General features: G+C 44.1%; 1 protein-coding gene across 1 annotated transcript in view; it reads left to right on the plus strand.

The window, feature by feature from the left end:
- The window catches only part of NMNAT2 (nicotinamide nucleotide adenylyltransferase 2), a 298030-nt gene that overhangs the window by 182095 nt on the left and 95205 nt on the right, over positions 1-20730 (plus strand). Inside the window, exons 2-3 of the mRNA XM_078643152.1 lie at positions 8438-8526; positions 13298-13365. Coding sequence (XP_078499278.1) covers positions 8438-8526; positions 13298-13365 — 157 coding nt within the window. The remainder of the gene's footprint in view (positions 1-8437; positions 8527-13297; positions 13366-20730) is intronic.

Below are 20730 nucleotides of genomic sequence, written 5' to 3' on the forward strand. Positions count from 1 at the left end.
TGTTCCCATGAGGCACAGGGTCAGACTGATTTGCATATAGCCATGTCTGAAATGGGGTGGCGGAGTGGGCTAAAGAATGGTGATGGATTAAACCCAGATCAGTTGACTGGGGGTGAGTGTTTGATTTGCTCAAACGCTCCGTCCATCATCCCCTTTTGTATCGCTGAGGGCTATCAAAGCCACCAATGTGTAGATGTGTAACTGGATGGCTGGTCCTTTCAGACACGAATCCCCTGAAACAACAGTGTGAAGTCCTGCAATAGGTGATTCAGTCATTTGCGTGCACGTCGAATGTGAACTTGGTGAAACACCGAGGCTGGGCTCACGGGAAACCCAGTGCCGCGGCATTTACAACAATTTTTGTGAGATTGGCATCGTAAGTATCTGACTTGAGCATATGTGCTTAGGAGTTGGTGGTGCTGTTCCAAATAACGCTGACCTATTAGGTACAGCTTCTCTTCAACCAAAAATACACTTCTAAGTTCAGAAAGTTGTATATCCCCACCCCCCAAACCTTTAGAGCCATATTTATGAAATGTGTGGCGCAGGACAGCACGTCACCTTGCTGCACTGCCTTGCATCACAGGGAAAGAAAGGACAGCAATGCAATACAGCACATTCCTGTCTTTTCTCCCTGCGCTGGCAGCGTTTTGACAACCTAGGGACAATGCAGGCACCTCTGCACCATGGTGCAAGGGTGCCTCTGTTGTAGGCATGATTCTTTCTATGTTTGCTGCAGAATGCAGCACATATGGAAAGAGGTAAATACAAGGAGAAATAAAGATATTTTCTCCCCGTTACTCCTCTCCTGGGGAGGCATATCTTTTTGGCACATTCCCAGGTTCACAAGTTCTAGTAAATTTGTGGATATATCAAAAACCGTGGGAGTTGCGTGCAGAGTAAGGCAACGCAGCGATTTGTGCTGCATTGCCTTACTCTCCACGCAGAGTGCCTGCTTTTAAGACTTATACCCCAGAACAATGTAAACCTACTTGGAGTTTGGCAACTCCAGGACTCAGGGCATAATTAATGAAGACCTTACGCTGCCGTTGCATCCCTTTTTTGTGACGCTGCGGCAGCATAATCAATGTGCCACACTGTGCCCTATTTACAAAGTGGCGCATCTAGGCAGATGCATCACTTTGCAAGGCCCTGCGCTACATTATACCAGTGTCAGGTGTAATGTATGCTGGGTGGGCATACCCATGTAAAAAAAGGCTTGTAGAAGTGACGCAGTGAAATCTATGAGATTTCACTGCAGCACTTCTACCACTTCACTGCATCAAATTCTTGCGCTTGCATCAAGCATGCGTAAGGACTGATGCAGGGCCTTTCACATGAGACTAATCCCATGTGTAATGACACATTGCTGGAGTTGTGTCTGTTTTCCCATACTCTCCAGCTATGCATCATTATTGCACCAACAGATACGTTAGGATTCCTGACTTATCTGTTCAATACTTGCGACATAGCGTGCATCAATAGTGTCGCAAGGCGGGTGCAATGTAAAGTGTTGCATCATTGTTCTCAACCAGCGATGTAACACTTTTCATTAAATGAGGCCCTTAATTTGTAAAATAACATAAGTGCCAGGGCCTGTATCAGAAGGCCACTACAGCTTGCACCACCTATTACCCCCACTAGTGTTGCTAATGACAGCACCATCACAAGTGACCATTACACTCATACAAGTGTGACAATTCAGACTTTAAATATGTATAAAAAATAACTAACACATGCCACCCAAGCTATTCTTATAGCTTTCAGTGACAGGCATTAGTGATTTTAATGTATATTTAATTATTAAACAACTGTCGTTGTACGGGTGCCGAGTACTGAAAACCACCGGCTCAAATTAAGCACTTTACTAGCACCTCCTGCAACCCTCAGCCCTCCCATGATTTTTAGGAGGCTGCTGAACATGTCTGATGGCACATGAAAACATAAGCAATATGCTGCACCTCTCTTCCAGAGAGCACTCTTCTTGTGCCAACACAAACATGTGGCAGGAGCTCTGGCTTCAACAGTGGCTATCTTTCTCATCCCTGGGCCAGATGCTAAATTTGGCCAATATTTTATTACATCCATTTCCCCCCAACCTGTAGTCGGGCACTTGGCCATGGTCTCACTTTTTAGGCCTCCATTATGAGGCGGTTACTTTCTATGCGGTAATACTGCACCCTAGATTCCGACCTTATTGGTAATAACAGTTTGCAATATTACAAGTTAATCCCCTACCCGTCTATATGGAATAAGGCAGAACCAGAAATCAGTGATACCGCACTGAGATCCTTATTCCAACCCATGATTCTAGGTCTTTTTCCAGGGACATAAATCCAGGTTTGACCTGAAGGACTTGTCCCTGGGTTCCAATGAAGTATTCTCTCCTCAGACAGATTGAAGAATAAAAAATAAGATACAGATATAAGAGGCACAGAAAAATGCAGGGTGCACTTTACATGCACTGTAAAGCTACAAGGCTTAGGTCTGGAAATAAGTCAATCGTGAAATCTTTCACTGTCATGTTTGTGTTATTACCTGCAACTATTGTCCCTGTTTTACACTGGTTGTGATCAGCAAGTTCTGCCAATGACTCTAATAAAATGAAAGATCCTTGTGTTTCATCTTGAAGAAGGAGTTTATTTACACTCACCTTAGGACACCACCAGCAGCAGTTGAGATAACTGTCACACTGACCTTCCAGGTCCCCTGAACATTTTTATGATGTACATAACATTCTCAGCAATGCATCACCCATTAGAGTTGAAGTTACAACACATCCTCCCTTCATAATATTGACACAAAAAAGAATGAAAAAACGGTAAGAGAAAGGATAAAGGAAAGAGGTAAAAGAACAAAAGTATGAAACTACATCTTAAACTCGGTGACAACAATGAAACCATAGGAGAAATTAAATATACAATTAAATGTAATCATGAAAATAAACATCACTTTAAAATGTAATCATGAAGATATGATGATGATCTTCTTACTCTTTTATCATGACACAATGGTTCAGACTGGCCCCCAACATTATAGCGATGAAAATAATGAATCTGAGGCCCCACATTACCATCCTCCTGTCACATTTTGACAAATGAGGCATGCTCCAGACATTACCACCACTAAGCATCACAACATTCCATATGACCTTGATAATGCGTTTAGGGCCAAAAAAAAATGTTTCACCTTTGGAAGACCACACAACTTTTTTAACAAACACAAAATCAGCTACCTTCCATTCACCCTTGCACACACCCATTTTGGTATCAAACCTTTGTTTATACTTCTCTTGATCTCCTCACTCTCCAATCAACAACCCTATTGCTCCTATCTTTCACACTCAGCCACACTAGGTTGAGTTTTGAGCCAGCTACTCTGCCTTTGAGTTTCTTAAATGGCGAGCAACCAGTAACACTATTAGGTGTGTTCGTTCCTATGTGCCCACAATTTTTCCTGTAAAATGCACCTCAAAGGAGATCTAGTTCTATGTCTGTACACAAGCCTATTCATGCTTTCAACTAAACCATTAGCTTGTGGTGCATAAAGAGCTGTGTGATGATGTGTAACAGAAAGATTCTTTAAAAACCCACTTTCTCCTGTGAAGTGAATTGAACACCATTATCAGTGACCTGGGCATCTGGTATGCCTCCACAAGCACATGCATCTTTAACTAATTCAATGATGTTCTTGGTAACCACAGAGTTCATGCAACAAGCTGAGATCCATTTGGTAGTATAATCAACAAGGACATCCACATATCTCTCATTAGGAGACAAGATATCAAACGGTCCAACAATATCCACTGCCAGCTTGGACAAAGGGTGCTCAGGTGAAAGCGTTGCCGCACTGATTTTTCTAGACTTATTACTTTCACAAAAAGTACACTCTCTGACTGCCTCTTCTACTTGAGGATCAACTTCAGATAACGGTCACCCTGGCCATCCAGGTCCCCTGAACACTCTTATGTTGTACATAATATTCTCAGCAATGCATCACCCATTAAAGGGGAAGTTACAACAGACGCATTCCTTACTCCTGCCTTTTCACTTGAGGAGCATCTTGTGTATTATCATGAAGCACGCACAAGCGTCACTAGAACAGCCACATCTCCATCAAATCCATCAAAAACCTCATTGTGCAAAAATAGTACCTTCGCTTTTGAGCCCTCAGTGTCAGTTCTGGTGGCCGGGGTCAGAATGTGAATTTGGATGGCTTTCGAGTAATTCTCCAAAAACTCAGCATTAGTTTCAAGGTTAGATCTGGGGCAAATGTGCAGTTCTCAAATTGCATTTAACTTACAGCTGTGCCACTGAAGACATCCACATATCCAGGCATCCATCTTACTCTCTGTTTGTGATGACACTGTTGAAGTCTTCAAGGTTCTTTCCAGTGAATACATTTTACTTTCAATGTGGCATGGTAATTCTTGGTCTTTGAGATTGAGAAAAAAATACTCAGAAAGAAAAAAATCTTCTTTGCTCTTCAGTGAATGATGTTTACATTCGGGCATATATTTTCTCCATAGTATTGCCAATACATGTCCTCGGAAACAATGTGTTGAGCTCCATTCATCACTCAGCAGAGGGTTGAGGAACGCGGACACCTGGCCAGCCTTCCCACACCAATGCCTGCTTTATTACAACCCTCTGGTATCAGGTTTGACAAGAGAGGGAGTCGCACGCATCCACAATTCTCATCCTTCTCTTCGGTTGCTTTCGGCTAGCCAGTGGACTGTGGACCTCAGACTACTAGCAACAAGCACCGCCATCTTGGAACGGGCAACATTTGGATAAATATGGCCCTCATGCAATGCTTGAGATTCAGAAGGTTCACTCCATCGTCTCTGAGTCATGCTTCCAGCACCGGGATGCAACCTCAAGCACCAGAGACCCCAAGAAAGCGGTTGACTTAGAACCCTGCAAGCCTCACCCCAGCTCGCCTGTTTGGAACTTTAATATTATCTGACCTTCATAAAGAACACTACCTTTGGTTTTAAATGCAGCCATAATCCACATTTTGTCTATTAAATCAGTGATGTAAAATGATAGTACAGTGTCAGAGCCCTCTTTTCAAGGGCCTGGTGTGCCACCCGCTTTGTCCTTGTGACCTTTGTCCAATTCCATTGGTTCATTTTCTCTATGCCAGGCCAGTGTATGTTTCCCAGTCCTAATAAAAGCGACAGGTTTGATGTAGGTTTAAAAAAAAAAATTGTATGCATATTTACATTAACACGACAAGCAAAAATTAACATGTAATTGACATGATATTGAAATGAAGAAATTATGTAGAGCAAATTATGCCTATGCTAACATTAGTCACTGTAAGCCTAAAAATAGCAACTTTGTCTGCCGGCATCTTCCAGTATACAGTCATCTTTTCATTTCTGTCTCATTTGGCACACAGTCGATTTATGCAACAGGAATATTGTAGGCACTGCTATGAGATGTAATGTCCCTTAACGAGGTATAAAATGATGGTTATTTCTTCAGAGCTCTGTCGCTCAATGTTCCACTGAGAGTGAATTTTTTCACGATTTCTCTTATTGGGACCATAGTGTGAATCTTAGGAAAACTTGCCCTTGTATAGTGGTCTTTGTACTACCTATTGAGGTGGCGGAAGTGCACCAGGGATGGGAGCTGCATTATGTGAAATTGTGGGATAGTGCTCACAAATGTGATTCTAGAACCTGTATCATTCTTCCTAACATTATTGGTTTCATTTGTGTGACTCTAGCATAATTGTATTTAAATATAGATTTTTATTGTATTTCGCATTATAAAAGAAACCCATTCTTGAGGGTATTGGGCTCACTATCCCTTGACTCTTAGGAGGTGACTCCACGTCGGGCTGACCTCTGATTTGTCACTTTGATTTATTTCTTTGGGCTGAGCTGCATTTGGTTCTGCTGATTCATTTTCTACATTTTATTCTGAGCATCCTAATATTACTTGACGTAAATGACTAATTGACTCATTCTAACGCTTTAGTTTGTTTTCTTGAATGCCTTTAACTCTTTTAATACACCTTCATGGTTTCATATTATATTATTGTCTGTCTACTCTGTAAAGCCTGATGTGTTTTACATAAATATTTGGGTTGTTGTTGAATATTAATTTGTTGGAGAGGTGCAGCTGAGAAGCAACGAAATCCTCAGCGCTCAAAAGCGCTTCAAAATTTCTCATTAGAAAAACCGCTGACAATTTCTTTCCCTGGCATCCTAAGAATTTCAACTTCGCTTTTACTCTCAACTTTTTCCAACGCTTCTCACCTAGAAGCGTGGACTTTATTCCTGTTTATCAATAAGTTTGAACTCCTAACAGAATCCCCTACTGTGGAGGACTCCTGTGTCTTTTGTTCAACAATTCACTTCCTTATGTTGTCTTGTGTGTCCATTTTATCCTGTTGTTAATTCTTTCGAACTTTCCAGTCTCTACAGATATTTTTTCGATCCGAACTAACACCACCAGAACAAGTTCCCCAGTTGGGGATTATGATGCAGGGTGTTTTTCTTTGTCTTGAAGAGAAATACTTTTTGGGGCATATTATCAAGGGATTTATCTCCACTTGTTTGGCTTTAAAAGCCAAGAAAGCGGAGAAAAAATTATCTCCTATTACCTAGCTGTCGCTAACACTAGTTAGCGACAGCTAGTAGGTGATAGCAACCATCTTGGGCCCCGCTTTGCATGTCAGAGAAATGTATCACTAATGACATGCAAAGTGGGCGTGCCAAGATGTTAGCGACTGGAAACAGTCGCTAACATAGCTATCTCCTATTACCAACTTTTGGAGATATTCGCGCTAAGCGCGAATATCTCCAAAAGCTAACACCTGCCCTGAGCAGTTCTTAGCCATGTTATCCAATGGTAGGTGGATAACATGGCTAAGAGCATTAGCTCGGTAATGCATGAATATCACTGACTTTTCAGCGATATTCATGCATTTCGGGCGATTTTTATCGCTTAGGAGATAAACCTTGATAATATCAAGGCTCCTAAGCGATAAAAATCGTCGGTACACGGCGATAAAATTATAGCCGCTAAGCCAACATAGCGATAATTATCGCTAGTTGTTGGTAATATGCCCCTTTTTTCCTAAGGGGAAATTCAAGACAAGGAATGCAGTGTAGTGATTTGCGCTGCGTTGTATTACTCTGTATTTATGAAGCCACTCAGGGACATGCAGGGTGGCCTTGTGTGGCTTCATAAATAACATTTTGGGCTTGTGTAGCTCACTCATAAATATGCCCCAAAGTCTTGCTGCTAACTGTAATTGTATTTGTATACCGCTTACTACCCCTGATATGGCGTCAAAGCATTTTTCGTTGAAAAACACGCTACTCCAGAACCCAAAAGGATTAATTGTGAATTAGTATAGGGAAATTTGAATTAATTTGAGCAGTGGACATGTGAATCAGTTAGTTGGATTTAAAGGATAATGGCGGTATAGAAGCGGGAAGAGGGCAGGAAGTGTTCATTGAGGGACCATAGTAGTAAGAGGAGGTCTGGGATGAGTAAAGGAGAGATGGAGGGGGGAAGAGTCTCTAGAAAATGATTAGGGAGATCATCACAGTACATGAGGTCTCAGATGAGGCTAAGGATGCATACCTGAGCGAAGAATTTAGGAAGGGTTATTTGGGAGATTTTAGTAGTAAAATGAGGTTTGAGGTGATGCAAGGAGGGCTAGAGGAAGGAAGAGTCTAGAAATGGTTATTTTGGAGATCTTAGTAGTAGAAGGAGATTTGGGAGGAGTCATAGAGTGGAGGTAGAAGATATATTCACAGAGGCATGGGGTCAAACATATGGCAGTGCATTGGAGGGAATCAATTGTTTTTTTTACAGAAGGAGTAAAGTTACAGGTATATAAGTTCATGGATGGTATACATGTATAAGGAAGGTAATATATCAATGTGTAATTTTTCTTTAATACATTCTTACTTTCAAGTGTTGCTGTACTTTAAGCTAATTTATTTGTGGATTTTTTTTTAAATGCATTTATTTGTTTATTATTTTTGTTATTAAATATTTTTTCAGCAATTGTAGATAAATCGTTATGATAGTGAAGAGCTCAGTTTTAAGCTACACTCATGGTGCCAAACTACCCAACATTTGTGCACAATTTCATACTGTTATTCACTGCATAAAAGCTTCCCTCCATAACATTTGCAATGGTCACTAATTCCAAACGCTGCCATGTACATCTTGTCAGAGCTCTGGCAAATTTTTCAACTATGTGAACATAATCAAATATTTTTTGCTTTGAAAATTTGACACAGACTTTTTTCTCGATTGGGGGTTTCAAGAAATGCTCTAGGGTGGTAATTTGTAGTATGAGCGATTTGCAAAAACTCTAAATAGAAACATTCAATCTTAGTGGTGCGGGTGATGGTTTACCTAGAGCGATCCTAATTGCCCTTTTCTTGCCCTGTTCCCAACAGAGCGAGCCAGGGATTATCTACACAAGTCCGGACGCTACATCGTCATCGGTGGAATCATCTCCCCTGTGCATGACTCCTATGGAAAGCAGGTAACTGGACCACTTTTGAGATCTTGTACTGTCTTTTGCCTTTTTTCTATGAATAAATGGCCTGATTGCACCAGGTTTGCTCTTTTGCAAAAAATGGATCAATGCTTTTTGCAAAGTTTGTGTCGTCCCCGTAATTGGAGTTGGAGCAAACAAAGTGTATTGCCACAAATAAATGAGAGTGGATATGTGCAATGGTTTCCTGAGACCACATGACTAAACCCAATAACCAACAATAACCACTGGATTAACCACTAACCTTGGGTTCTGGAGTAGTGTACTACTCACTGTAAAGCGCTTCAACACATCATCAGGGGCAGTAAGAGCTTTATTAATTGAATTACAATTACAATCACAAAACTGTATTACAAAAACATGTTTGTACCAGGGCAAGCATGGTGCACGTAGTGTGAAAGCATGGCAGCATACAATAGATGTTTAGAAACCTGCACCATGCATGGATAATACTTAAATAAAAATACAACAGAGTTATTTTGCACTTTGTATGCTGATTTTCTCATAAGAATCTAAGGAAACTTTACTCTTCTGCGCTGCCAACTGCTGACAACCTTTATTCTAGCTGTGCTGGATTTGAAGTGTATTGGTGGCATTTTTCCAGCTGGCTGCTTCATGGAATTAACACAATTTATGCAAGCCAGGAGGTTACACGGTTTGATATTTTTCTATATTTGCTTCTTTGTGGTGTACAGGTCTGCTTTTCCACCTACACACAGGAACAGCAGCTGTTCAGAGGCGTTATGGAGCTGATGCATAATGCTGGTCTTGTACACGAGTGCACCCAAGACTGGGTGTTTGCAGCTCAGAGAGCGTAGGGGCTCTGGGAGAGGGATTTGGGATCCCCTTTCTCTGATGATCGGTGGGCCTTCTGCAGGTCACAAATTAGAGATTTATCTTTGAACAGTAGACAGTGGTCCGAATTCAGGGTTCAGTGATATTTACCGCAACCTGTCATTACAGGTGAGAAAAAGACCTCATAGTTTGTAAAATTTAGACAGGTCAAACCTGACAACATAAGAGGAAAAGTGTACGGTATTTACTGTAACATGCAGCAATAAGACCTTCCCCCTGGATGTGTCTGTTAGCTATCGTTGTTGTCCTTGTGAGGCAGCAAACTTTCTGCATCTAGCTCTGTCCTTGCCGAGCTTTATCACATACCGGCGGGAGGTGCTTACATAACTTGAATTGATGACACTTCACATGCAGCATCCGTTTCATTCAATTGCACTTTTGGGTTTTGTTAAGGACATCCCTTCCTTTGGTCATTGATACACAGTACTGACACTTTCAGCCAAACAGAGTGTAGCTATGCACTGGGGTAGGGGACATATACCGTAGTTACCGTGCTGTCTGGTTGTACTTCTGAATATTGACACCAGCAATATCATGCTACAAGAACACTGAAGACACATTATCAGGGGACAAAGTATGAAAAGGTAAGTGCATATAGGAAAATATAGATTTACTATTCATGACTCCACATCTAAGCACCTTGAAGATATATGTAGCAGCAGGGGCGCAACTAGGTCTTAACTTCGGGGGTGGCTAACATAGCAAATAAGGGGCGTGGCTAAAGGTAATCAAGGGGGGCGGAGCTAAAATGGCAGACAATCAGGATCAGGTAATGCTCAGGCCAACCTGAGAAACAGAAGTGGCGATTCCGCATTACAAAACTGCACCCTGGTATTCATCATGCACCGCATGGAGACACTTTCCACAGAGGCTCAAAGCAAAGACAACACTCTTCCAACCACACAAGCATAAGGTGTAACCTGCTACCCGCATGGACAAGTGCTTCAGCATCGCACATAGGGGTAGTAAGTGCTCTACAAATTCACCATTTCTAGATGTCTAGACGTGCGTTTGGGTAAAATCAACATCATTGTTCAGTCAATGCAATTTGGCACAGAGGGCGGTGTGACCATTTTGGAAAGATGTTTCAGCTTTGTCTGCTTCTTAATAAAAGGGCTGTTGTAACTTTACGTCATGCAGGCTATCTGGACGTATATGAAGTCCAATTAACTGAGGGGTGTGTGGGGGAGGTAGAGGATTCATCCCTGTATCTCCTTGCAACTTTTACAGATTTCCCTTAGAAGTGTTCTTTTGCATAGGAGTATTTGTATGTTAAAATAAATACTAGTAAGGTAAATCGTTGCCACTTTATTGCTCTAGTTCCTCTCAAATCTCTGGGGGTAGCTTTCTGCTTTGATGTTAATAAACCACCTGTCATAGAACCACTTGAGGAAATACATTAGTGATTTTTTGTTGGTCTTATGACACAATGTAATGCCACTGAATGGTAAAAGGCATTTACCAGTTGTTGAGTGCATTTACATAAATTGTTTCTTGGTTTTAGGAGAAGCAATTCCATCCAAAAGTTTGCTTGGACACCTTGCCTAATCATATTCAATTTTTTTAAGCGTAATGTTAAATAAAGATGGCCACCTTTTATTCTGGGTTTCAATGCATTCCCAATTCCCATCTGCCTCCTGCCTAGAAGCTTTTTAATAGCTCAGTTTGCCAAATTTTCTTGCCTTTTCTTTCTATGTTTAATCGATATAGTTGTCAAATTGATTTCAGAAACGTCAAAAGTCTAAACATGTAGTTGGGGAAAACTTAAGTGTGTTTGTAACATATTCTCTTAAGTTTACTTCTGGATAGTATTTGTGCTCATAAAACCAAAGCCCATACCTTTCTGAGGGGCATTATTTTTTTTATCGGCGGCGCATAACTCATCTGAACTGAAAAACGATACTTGCTTCAACATCTTAGCCTCCTTTCTAACAAATGTATATTTGGTTGAGATTCATTCAGTAGGACGCCTGTGTCATATGTGGGTAAGGAAGTGTAACCTCCCACCCCTATCCCACGACTTGCATTCTTTCAGCAACTGTTGCACCCTGTCCATTATATTTTTTTAGTCTGCGGAAATAATTGGGATGGTACTTGAAATGTCATATTACCATCTACAATATGTCGTCCTATAACCTCTTATCTATATGTTTAGGTACGCACTACTCCCAGTAAAAGGCGCACTAAATAGTGTAGTCTGTAGCCTTAAGAATTGTTGCTCTGGCCAGAGATGAAACCCCTTTATTAAGCAACCTTTGCTATTAAGAACCTGAACACAAGGGAATGTTTATTTTTAGAACAAAATAGATTCAGCATCATCAAGCAAATTTGACCTGTTTAACTTGAAGCAGAATACTGCATAATTTCCTTATTCACGTAATTCCTATTGCCTATTTACTACGAGACAGCTTTCAGGACATTCACGATTCTGGGTAGTCAAATTTTTTTTCTTTCCACTGTCACGTTAAAACCTTCACACCTCCCAGCAAATAAAGTCTCGCTTCACGCCATCAGACTGGGTTTACAGTGCCCCAGAGAATACCAATCCCACTTTAAATAATCAGCAGAGGTGTGTGGGTGGAGGCGACTACAGGAGGCAGGCGGGCAACTAGAGTCAAATTTCGGGGGGGGGGCTAATTCTTCCAGCCGTAACCAGAGTGGATGTAAGAAGGGCTAAACACATAACAAAAGCCTCATTTACATTTAAATGGTCTTTTACAGACCTGTGAAGTACTCTGGTGGGGCTGCAATTAAAACGTCACCAGCCGCGAAGCTGTGTCAGCCCGGGCTGACACACATGACGGGGGGGGCTGAAGCCCGGTGAGCCCAATGGGTGTTGCGCGCCTGTGTAGCAGATAGGTACATATGTGAAGTTAGGTAAACACAATCTAGACTCACTTACGTGTTGAAACTTTATTTTCAACATTCTGTCCTCAATATTATGTCCCATCAATATTGTGGTTTCAATATTCAGGGGGCAGACTGTTCTTGGTAACTTAAGAAGGCTGACGGAGATGAATACTCTGCCCGTCTCTCTTTCTCCCTCCTCCAGTACTCTTTCTCTGCCTTCCCTCCCGCTCATGTTATAGGTCAAGCCAATCCACATTCACACCTCAGCCAATCCACACTCACACCTCAGCCAATCCACATTCACACCTTCCAGGGCATATTCCTAGTGTCGATGTAAACAAAAAAAGCAGGGGAGGAAGCAATCTCACGAGAAGCCTGCTGAGAAGCCAGAAATGCATTTTCATAATTTATATTCATCCCAGAATTCATTTTCATTCTCTAGATCCACATCTTTAGATTTTGAGTTGGGTTTTTCATGTTGGTCTGGTTCATGGTTTTCCAGTGTTGTTGGTATTCCAATGGATAATCCATGGCAGAGTTTCAGGATAACCACTGGCTATGTATTTTACATTCATCTAGGGCTACTATATATGCATTTCTCTTACGTGCACATACAGAAGATCTGGCATGCATCAATTTCACCTGGAGCAAGGCTGGACAACCCTTGCCTATCTAACCACGTGTGCAATTGTCGGCTAGTCGGGAAGGTTAGAGCGAGTGGAAGGATGAAATCTGTGGGATATGGGTGTACTCTGGCATCATGCAGTAGCTTTCAACACTGCTTTGCAGAGTAAGATTAACAGGAGGAAGATGTATCTGCTGATCAAAACTGACGGGTATCGAGGTTATTTCGGTGACAGGTTGGAAACCTAAAAAAGTGTGGCCACTTGGTGGGTGTCCATTCTTAACTTTTAGGTAATGTGTTTCTTATAATGTTTACTGCTGTTTCTACCACACAAATTTCCAATCTGTTCCCTTCAGATGTTGCAAAGGGAATATTTGTCTTTGATACTGGCGTGAATGCTCTTCTCTGATATGATCTTTTCATTTGCAGGGTCTGGTCTCCAGTCGCCATCGCCTCACCATGTGCCAACTTGCTGTCCAATCTTCGGACTGGATAAGGTGAGCTTTTTCGCCATCACCGCTCCCAGTACCGGGTCTCCAAAGAGCCCCGTACTGACCCCACTGACCTAGGACAGAAGAATTCTGACTTTTGGTGACCCTCATGCCCATTTTAATGCAGAATGTCCACTGCTTTCACAACGCTGTTTTACCAGTAAAACTTTCTTTGCCTAAATGTCATTCCTTCATTCTCCATGTAAGTGGTTATCTTGCCCACCATATTCCAGCGATATTCTTATCACCACCTCTGCTAAGGAGTAGCCTGTTCCTTTACACCTGACTGCCAACAAGGTACCACCGGTGACCTGTTCTGCTGCCTCTCATTCACTCATTCTCTCACCCAATACCCCTGTGCTGTACATTATCTCTCTTCTCTTATTGGATTCCATGCCTTGGATCCCATAGTTTCTTTCTCTGCTAGTGTCCCCACACAGCCCGCCTTCCAACTCATTGCCTAGCTGGGCTTACGTCTTTTCTCTCCTTTGCATTTTCCTACTGTAGATTAAGTTCAGGATCTTTTCTCTCCTCCGAGCGATGTCTTCTCTCTGACTCCCTCTAATCCACTCCTTCTAGGGAGATCCTCCTTCTTACAGATATGCTACATTATCCCATTGATTTATCCTTCATGCTCCTACTAGATCGCCTTCTTGCATTGTCCAGACTCCATCTTTTATATTCTCTCTAGATGTTCAGTATGTTCTCTATAGCACATCCTACACTCTCCAGAATACACACACCCGCTCGTTTCTGCACTCCTTGGCACCCTGCAGATGAGTCGCCCCCTGCTCTTTGGATGGTCATACGACCTGCATACCTTCTCCTAGGCTCTCCGCATCCCCTGGATCTTGGTACCCCTCAGATACCCAATATGTTATATCCCATCTCATACTAAGCAGATCACACTCAATCCCATCAACGACAGACACCATTCATTCATGGTCAATGGCCTTTTTCTTCTCCGGAACTCGTCCTAAAATATCAGGCCCTTTTCCTCTTCATTTCTTACCAACACTCAGAGCACTCCATTCATATCCTATGGCCTCCATGTTCTTTAAAGGGAGGGGCTAGCCGCCCTCCTTCCTGAGCCTTTAAAGGCCTCAGAGACCCCATCTCTGGGGCCCAGCTCAATGATTGTGTAATGGCGGGCCCAACCCGGGGACACAGACGTTTCCCTGCCCACTGCCCACAGGGGCTGAAAGCAGAGTGTGGCCACAGGCCAGGCCTAAAGGCTAACACAACGCCACCATGCACATCTTGGGATTGGCTGCCTTTAGGGGGTTGGCCACAGGGCCATGCCACAGGCCTCAGACTTTTGTAGGCCATGTGTGGTGGGGTATTGGCTTTACGTATGGTAAATAAATTATTATTTTATGTAAAAAAAAAAATCACTGAACAAAACCAAAAGTTAAAGTAACATTATAGTTACGAGAACATTTCAGTGACAATGTAACATGTTAAACATACAAAACCACTGAAAGTCACCATTTATAGTTATCTCAAGTAACTATAACTTGTGCCCTAAGGCAACTATAACTCATGTCATCACCATGCACTGCTAATTACCCCACATATTACATCACTCTTGTCATCTTCTATGACATCACTGAAATATCACTGCAACATTTGCAATAAAATTATTGATGAGAAAACTGTGCATGGTGGGGGCGCGTGTTATAGTTAACTTAAGGTGAATTTCAGTGGTTTTGTACACTTTGGTACAGAAATGTTCACCTTACTATAACCTTACTTTAACCTTTGGTATTTAAGTGAATGTATATAAATATATTATATATATATATATATATATATATATATATATAAATATATATATATATATACATATATATATATATATATATATACATATATATATATATATATATATATATATATATATATATGCACATACATACATAGTCAGGTTTGAACATTTTAAGCAAACCACACTGCTTTGTATTGAAAGGCATTTGGACAAATATGTATGGTTGGCAAGGTGCAGTGTCTTTTTCTGTGCACTTTGCACATTCAATGGCTGAGGTTGTGAGGTCCAAGGGGGGCAGGACAGAAAGAGCTGGGCCAATAACCATCTGGAACCCCTCTAGAGCGCCAATGTACCCCCTTTCTCTTTCCTGTTTACTAAGAGTCTCCCTCCTCTCAAGTGGCCTGGCATTCTGCTGCACCAGCTCCTGCCAGCACGCCCGGAGATGTGTAATCAAAGACGCGCCCACGGAATAAACCACGTCTGCATCAGAAGCGGTGATTTGCAGTTAATTGACAGGCAGCATGTGGGTGTAAATCAGTATGTGCCAATTATAATTCCTTCACAGCCTGTTGTTCGATGTAAGACTTGTCAGCATTGCAGATTTTGGTGGGAATCCTAGGATTAAAGGCTCAGGTGCAGAAGAAGTCCCCTGTGCCAGGCTATAGTAGAGGTTGCAGTGTCAAGCACCAGCAGTGCAGTATTTTGGGGGGAAATATTAAGTTTGCTTGTGTAAATGAAATAGTTTGAACTGATTAACCTCTCACCATTGCCTACCCCTAAATTCCATCCCAGACAACAATTTCCAACAGGCTCTTTACCAGCAGAACAGGCGGGCCATAGAATGACAACAACTCCTTGTAAGGAATGCTGGAATTGGTCCAGTCAGTCAGAATACTGGCACTCACTGCGGTTGTTTGCCTGCTCTGTAGCCTGGGTGGGTTGGCAGTGACCAGGCAGACACAGTGGAAGTATTTATTTCCTATGTTCAGTCAGGTTGGGAGGCTGGGTGTTACTTATTACTAAGAATTTTTATCTATGTCTGTCTCCAGTCCCAGGCAGTGGCGCCTGCCATGAACCAAAGGTGGGGACGATGGACGGAGGACGGGCGTGGTATCAATGATTTTTTTTAAAAGGTGCCATTTCGCTGGCGCTGCCTCCGACGCCTGCCTTGGTGCTCTCCCAACAGTGTCCGGGAAAGTAGGCTCCCTACCCAATCGCGCAAGAAAACACTGTCCACCACCTCTTTGAGAGCAAGAAAGGCCACTTTATTTAAGACAGGTGTGTAAATCAAACATCTTTCCAACACAAGTGGCAAGGCCAGAAGGCCATAGCAGTGCCGAAAAAATACTGCAAAATGGGGGAAAAAACCTAGAGAAAAAAGGGGAAGGGTGGGTGGGGCAAAAGAACCTCCCTCTCCAGCCTCCCACTAGCGCGTTCCTTTCCCGCCTGCCCTAGACCTATTTATAACTTCCCTCCCAATCAAACCCCACCTGTCCTGCGCCCAGTCGTCCTCGCGCGAACACACCCAGGGAGAGACCGGCTCGCGCACGGCTCTCCCTGGGACCCTCCTCGCGCAAGAAAACACTGTCCACCACCTCTTTGAGAGCAAGAAAGGCCACTTTATTTAAGACAGGTGTGTAAATCAAACATCTTTCCAACACATTTATGTAATAATTAATAAAATCCAAATCTTCCAGCTTGACTAAGCATCCCTACCTAGGAGTAACCCCCCCACCAAGTTAAACCTAACCCAAAGCAGAAACAACTAACTCTTGAAGAATACCCCCTCATTTCCTTTAACTGCCCTTTGAGGATGGACCAACCCGCTCCAGGCTGCCCACCCCCCACTAGAAACCGCCACCCAGGAAAACCTTTAGAGTTTTCCTGCCCCACCCAAAGGCAAGGAAAAAAGGGGGTCGGGAAACACCACAATTGCACGTCCAGTACTTTAGCTATTAAATCACGCAATTCCAAAAGATAAAAGGAAAGACCCAATTGAGACAGGTGGACTCCATCCCCGCAAAATAAATGCTTCCAGAAATTTGCAAATGAGGGTGAGCCAAACAATAAATGCATAAGTCTTTACAAAACAGTCTCATAGAATGATTCACTTTTTTCCCGTGCTTCTTCCATGGCTGAATAATTCCTCGCCCCAGTCCATTGTAAGCGTGGCACGAACTCCCTCCAGATCACCATGGTGCACACCCAGGCGTCTTTGTTTTTTTTTTTTTTGTGCCAATGACCTAGGAGAAAAACAAATGGTAGGAAAAACAAAGGCGAGTCATTTTCTTACAGACTTCTCACAACATCTCGACCTCCAACGCCCAATTCTGCGAATCCGGGACCAGTCCCACCCCAACCTGGCAGCCTCCGTCGCCGCCCCAATCCGAAAGCAATGAGTACCAAATTGAGAAGGATCCCGCCCCAGACCTAACAGCACCTTTCTCAGAACGGCCAACAACTGCGAAACAACAAGCGGACTGCCATCAGCGTGACAGAAAATTACCCCCGGTGTAAAATGAGGGGACGCCAAAAAAGCCTCCCAATCCCCCACAGGACAACAAGAAATGAAACCGCTCCGCCCCAAGAAAAACCCACTTACCCCAACCCAACTGATCTGGTTTAGACATTCGCAACCAGAGGCGAACCCTGACGTGTTCCAGCACCACTTCACCGCTAGTCATACCCGCCCTGTTGCTCAAACCCAACAACTCAGAAGCACGAAATGCCCCAAAAAATAACCACACAAAACACAAGCGAAACTTCCGACACTCAAAAGCGTCATAACAGCAGACAGCCAACTGGGATAACATCAGTTGAAGCAAATCAAAATTCACCGGCTGCCGCAGCCTCTGGGCACCGGCCTGCAATCTACCCAAACCTTTCAAAACCTTCCTGACCAGCACCCCCCCAATAGGATCCCTCCCCCACCGAAGCTGCCCATAAAAAGAGATCCTTGCCAGCGTACCCGAAATTGTCGTGTGGGAGAGGCCTCTGTCCACCAAATGCAAAACAAAATGCAACAAAAAAAAATGCTCATCAGACAAAACCCACCGGTGCCTGACCGAAAAAATGGTTCTCACCAAACTGCAAAAAATCCCTCCAAGCCAGTAAATAGCTCCGACGGGTGGTGTCAGCCACTGAATGCTCAACCAACTGTTGGACTCTCAAACCCCCAAGGCCCATACGTACTGTGGGATCGCTGTCGGTTCTAGATCTGCCCCAGGATCCAATCGTCGGAATTCCGACCACTGAAAGCGAGATAAAGCATCAGCAATGCAGTTAGTGACCCCTGGAACATGTTGAGCTTTGAATACAATATTCAGCTGCAAACACCGCAACAGGAAAGCACGCAACAGTTTCAACACACGCAAATCCCGTGCACTCTGCCTGGTAACAAGGTCAACCATCGCCATATTGTCCACGCGGAACAACACAGATCTGTTCCGGAACTCATCCCCCCAGATGTACAGAGCCGCCAGCAAAGGAAACAGTTCCAAAAAGGCAATGCTGCGCCCTTGCCCCTGCCAATGAACAGGCCAGCCAGCCGCGCACCAACGCCCGTCCCAAAAGATGCCGAAGCCGTTGGCTCCAGAAGCATCCGTGAAGAGCGGCACCTGCCAGATAATGTCCTCGTCCGCAAAAAAAACAGGACACGCCGTTGAAATCCTGCAAAAAATTGCAACCAGATACCCAAATCTGCACGGACAGGTGCGGTAATGCGCACCCGATGATGAGGAAGACTGGCTCCTGACAGTGACAAGCCCAGACGCCTACAAAACGTCCGACCCGTACGAACCACTCGGCACGCAAAAATCAAGTACCCCAGCAACTTCTGAACCTTCCGGAGCTCCAAGTTGCGGTCGCCCAACACCAACCTGATGAAATCAGAGATATCGCGCACCTTGCCAGCAGGCAACCTCGCAACCATAACCGTGGTATCGATTTCAATTCCCAAAAAAGGTCAACATGGTACATGGGCCTTCGGTCTTATCAGGCGCCAAAGGGACACCCAGCTCCGCGGTCATAGCCTGAAAGATCTCTAGGTCCAACTGACACTGCCCAGACCGACCCGCACCAATGAAAAGGAAAGCATCCAAATAAGGACATACCAAAACATGGCCACTGATGAAAGTGAAGCGCCATTGCAGAAAAGTACTGAAAGTCTCGAAGAGGGCACAGGACACTGAACAGCACATCGGCAAAACCCTGTCAACATAGAAATGTCCCCCAAAGTGCATACCCAAGAGACCAAAATCCCAAGGATGAATGGGCAGAAGGCGAAAACCGATTGAATGTCACTTTCCGCCAGCAAGCACCAGGGCCCGCGGTGCAAACCAGCCTCAGGGCGTCATCCACCGGAACATAGGACACGCTAGAATCTGCCGGGTCGATGAAATCATTGATAGAGGAAACCTCCGGCCAGGACAAATGGTGGATGAGCCGGAACTCCCCAGCCGCCGTTTTGGGGACAACACCCAGAGGGGAAACTATCAGATCCGGTAAAGGACAGCGAAGAAAAGGACCAGCTATCCTACCCGCAGCAAGCTCAGACTCCAACTTCTTCTGCACAACCAGGGGGCACTCTGTGGCGGACTGCAGATTATCAGACCACCGACCCAACCGAGGACCCTGGTACCCAATCCGGAAACCTACCCCGGAACCCCAGGACAAAGACTTGGCCGCCTCCAAATCGGGGTATTCCTTCAACCACAAGTCAAGAACCTCAACCCTAAAAGGAGTAGGAGCCCTTTGAAACAAAGTGCGAAGGCTGTCCTCTGCCCCCTGTACCCCTCCCTCGGTCCAATTTTCAATAGACTCCGGGACTCGCGGCCGCCGAGCCAACTCTAAGTCTTTTTCCTTAGACCCTGCCTGTTCCTGCACATCACGATGCAGGAGCCTGAACACATCAACAAACTCGCCATCCCAGATCCTGGATGTAGTTTTCTCCGATAAATGAGACCCCAAAGGCATCCCAACACCAGAATAAGGCAATCGCTTAGGAAGTATACTATTCTCCGCCACCTGCTTCTTAGGTGCCGCTGAGTCCCCTGTCCGCACAGGCCCCACTGGCGGAAACATCCCCTGCAACAGTAGCATGCACCTCCGTCTGCCACACCAGCAGCGGTGCTCAAGCGACTCGCTCCTCAATCACCCCATCACCAGTACCAATAGATCTGGTACGCGTAGCAGGGAGACTCTCCCTTTGTGGCCAATCGCTCAGGAAGGATACTATCCTCCGCCATTCCAGACTCTAGATGTAGTTTTCTAAGACAAATGAGACCCCAAAGGCATCCCAACTCCAGAATAAGGCAATCCCTTAGGAAGGATACTATCCTCCGCAACCTGCTCCATAGGTGTCGCTGAGTCCCCTGTCCGCACAGGCCCACTGGCGGAAACGTCCCCTTCAAAATAAGCATTCACCTCCGCATGCCGCACAAGCAGCGGTGCTAGAGCGACTCGCTCCTCAATAACCCCATCACCAGTACCCATAGATCTGGTACGCTGAGCAGGGAGAATCATCCCTTGTTTCCAAACGGACCACCACCCATCCTTACCTCTTGGCAACTGGGATAACTTCTGAGGAAACACCACAGGATCCC

This window comes from Lissotriton helveticus, chromosome 1_1 (assembly GCF_964261635.1).
Source record: "Lissotriton helveticus chromosome 1_1, aLisHel1.1, whole genome shotgun sequence".
NCBI lineage: Eukaryota > Metazoa > Chordata > Amphibia > Caudata > Salamandridae > Lissotriton > Lissotriton helveticus.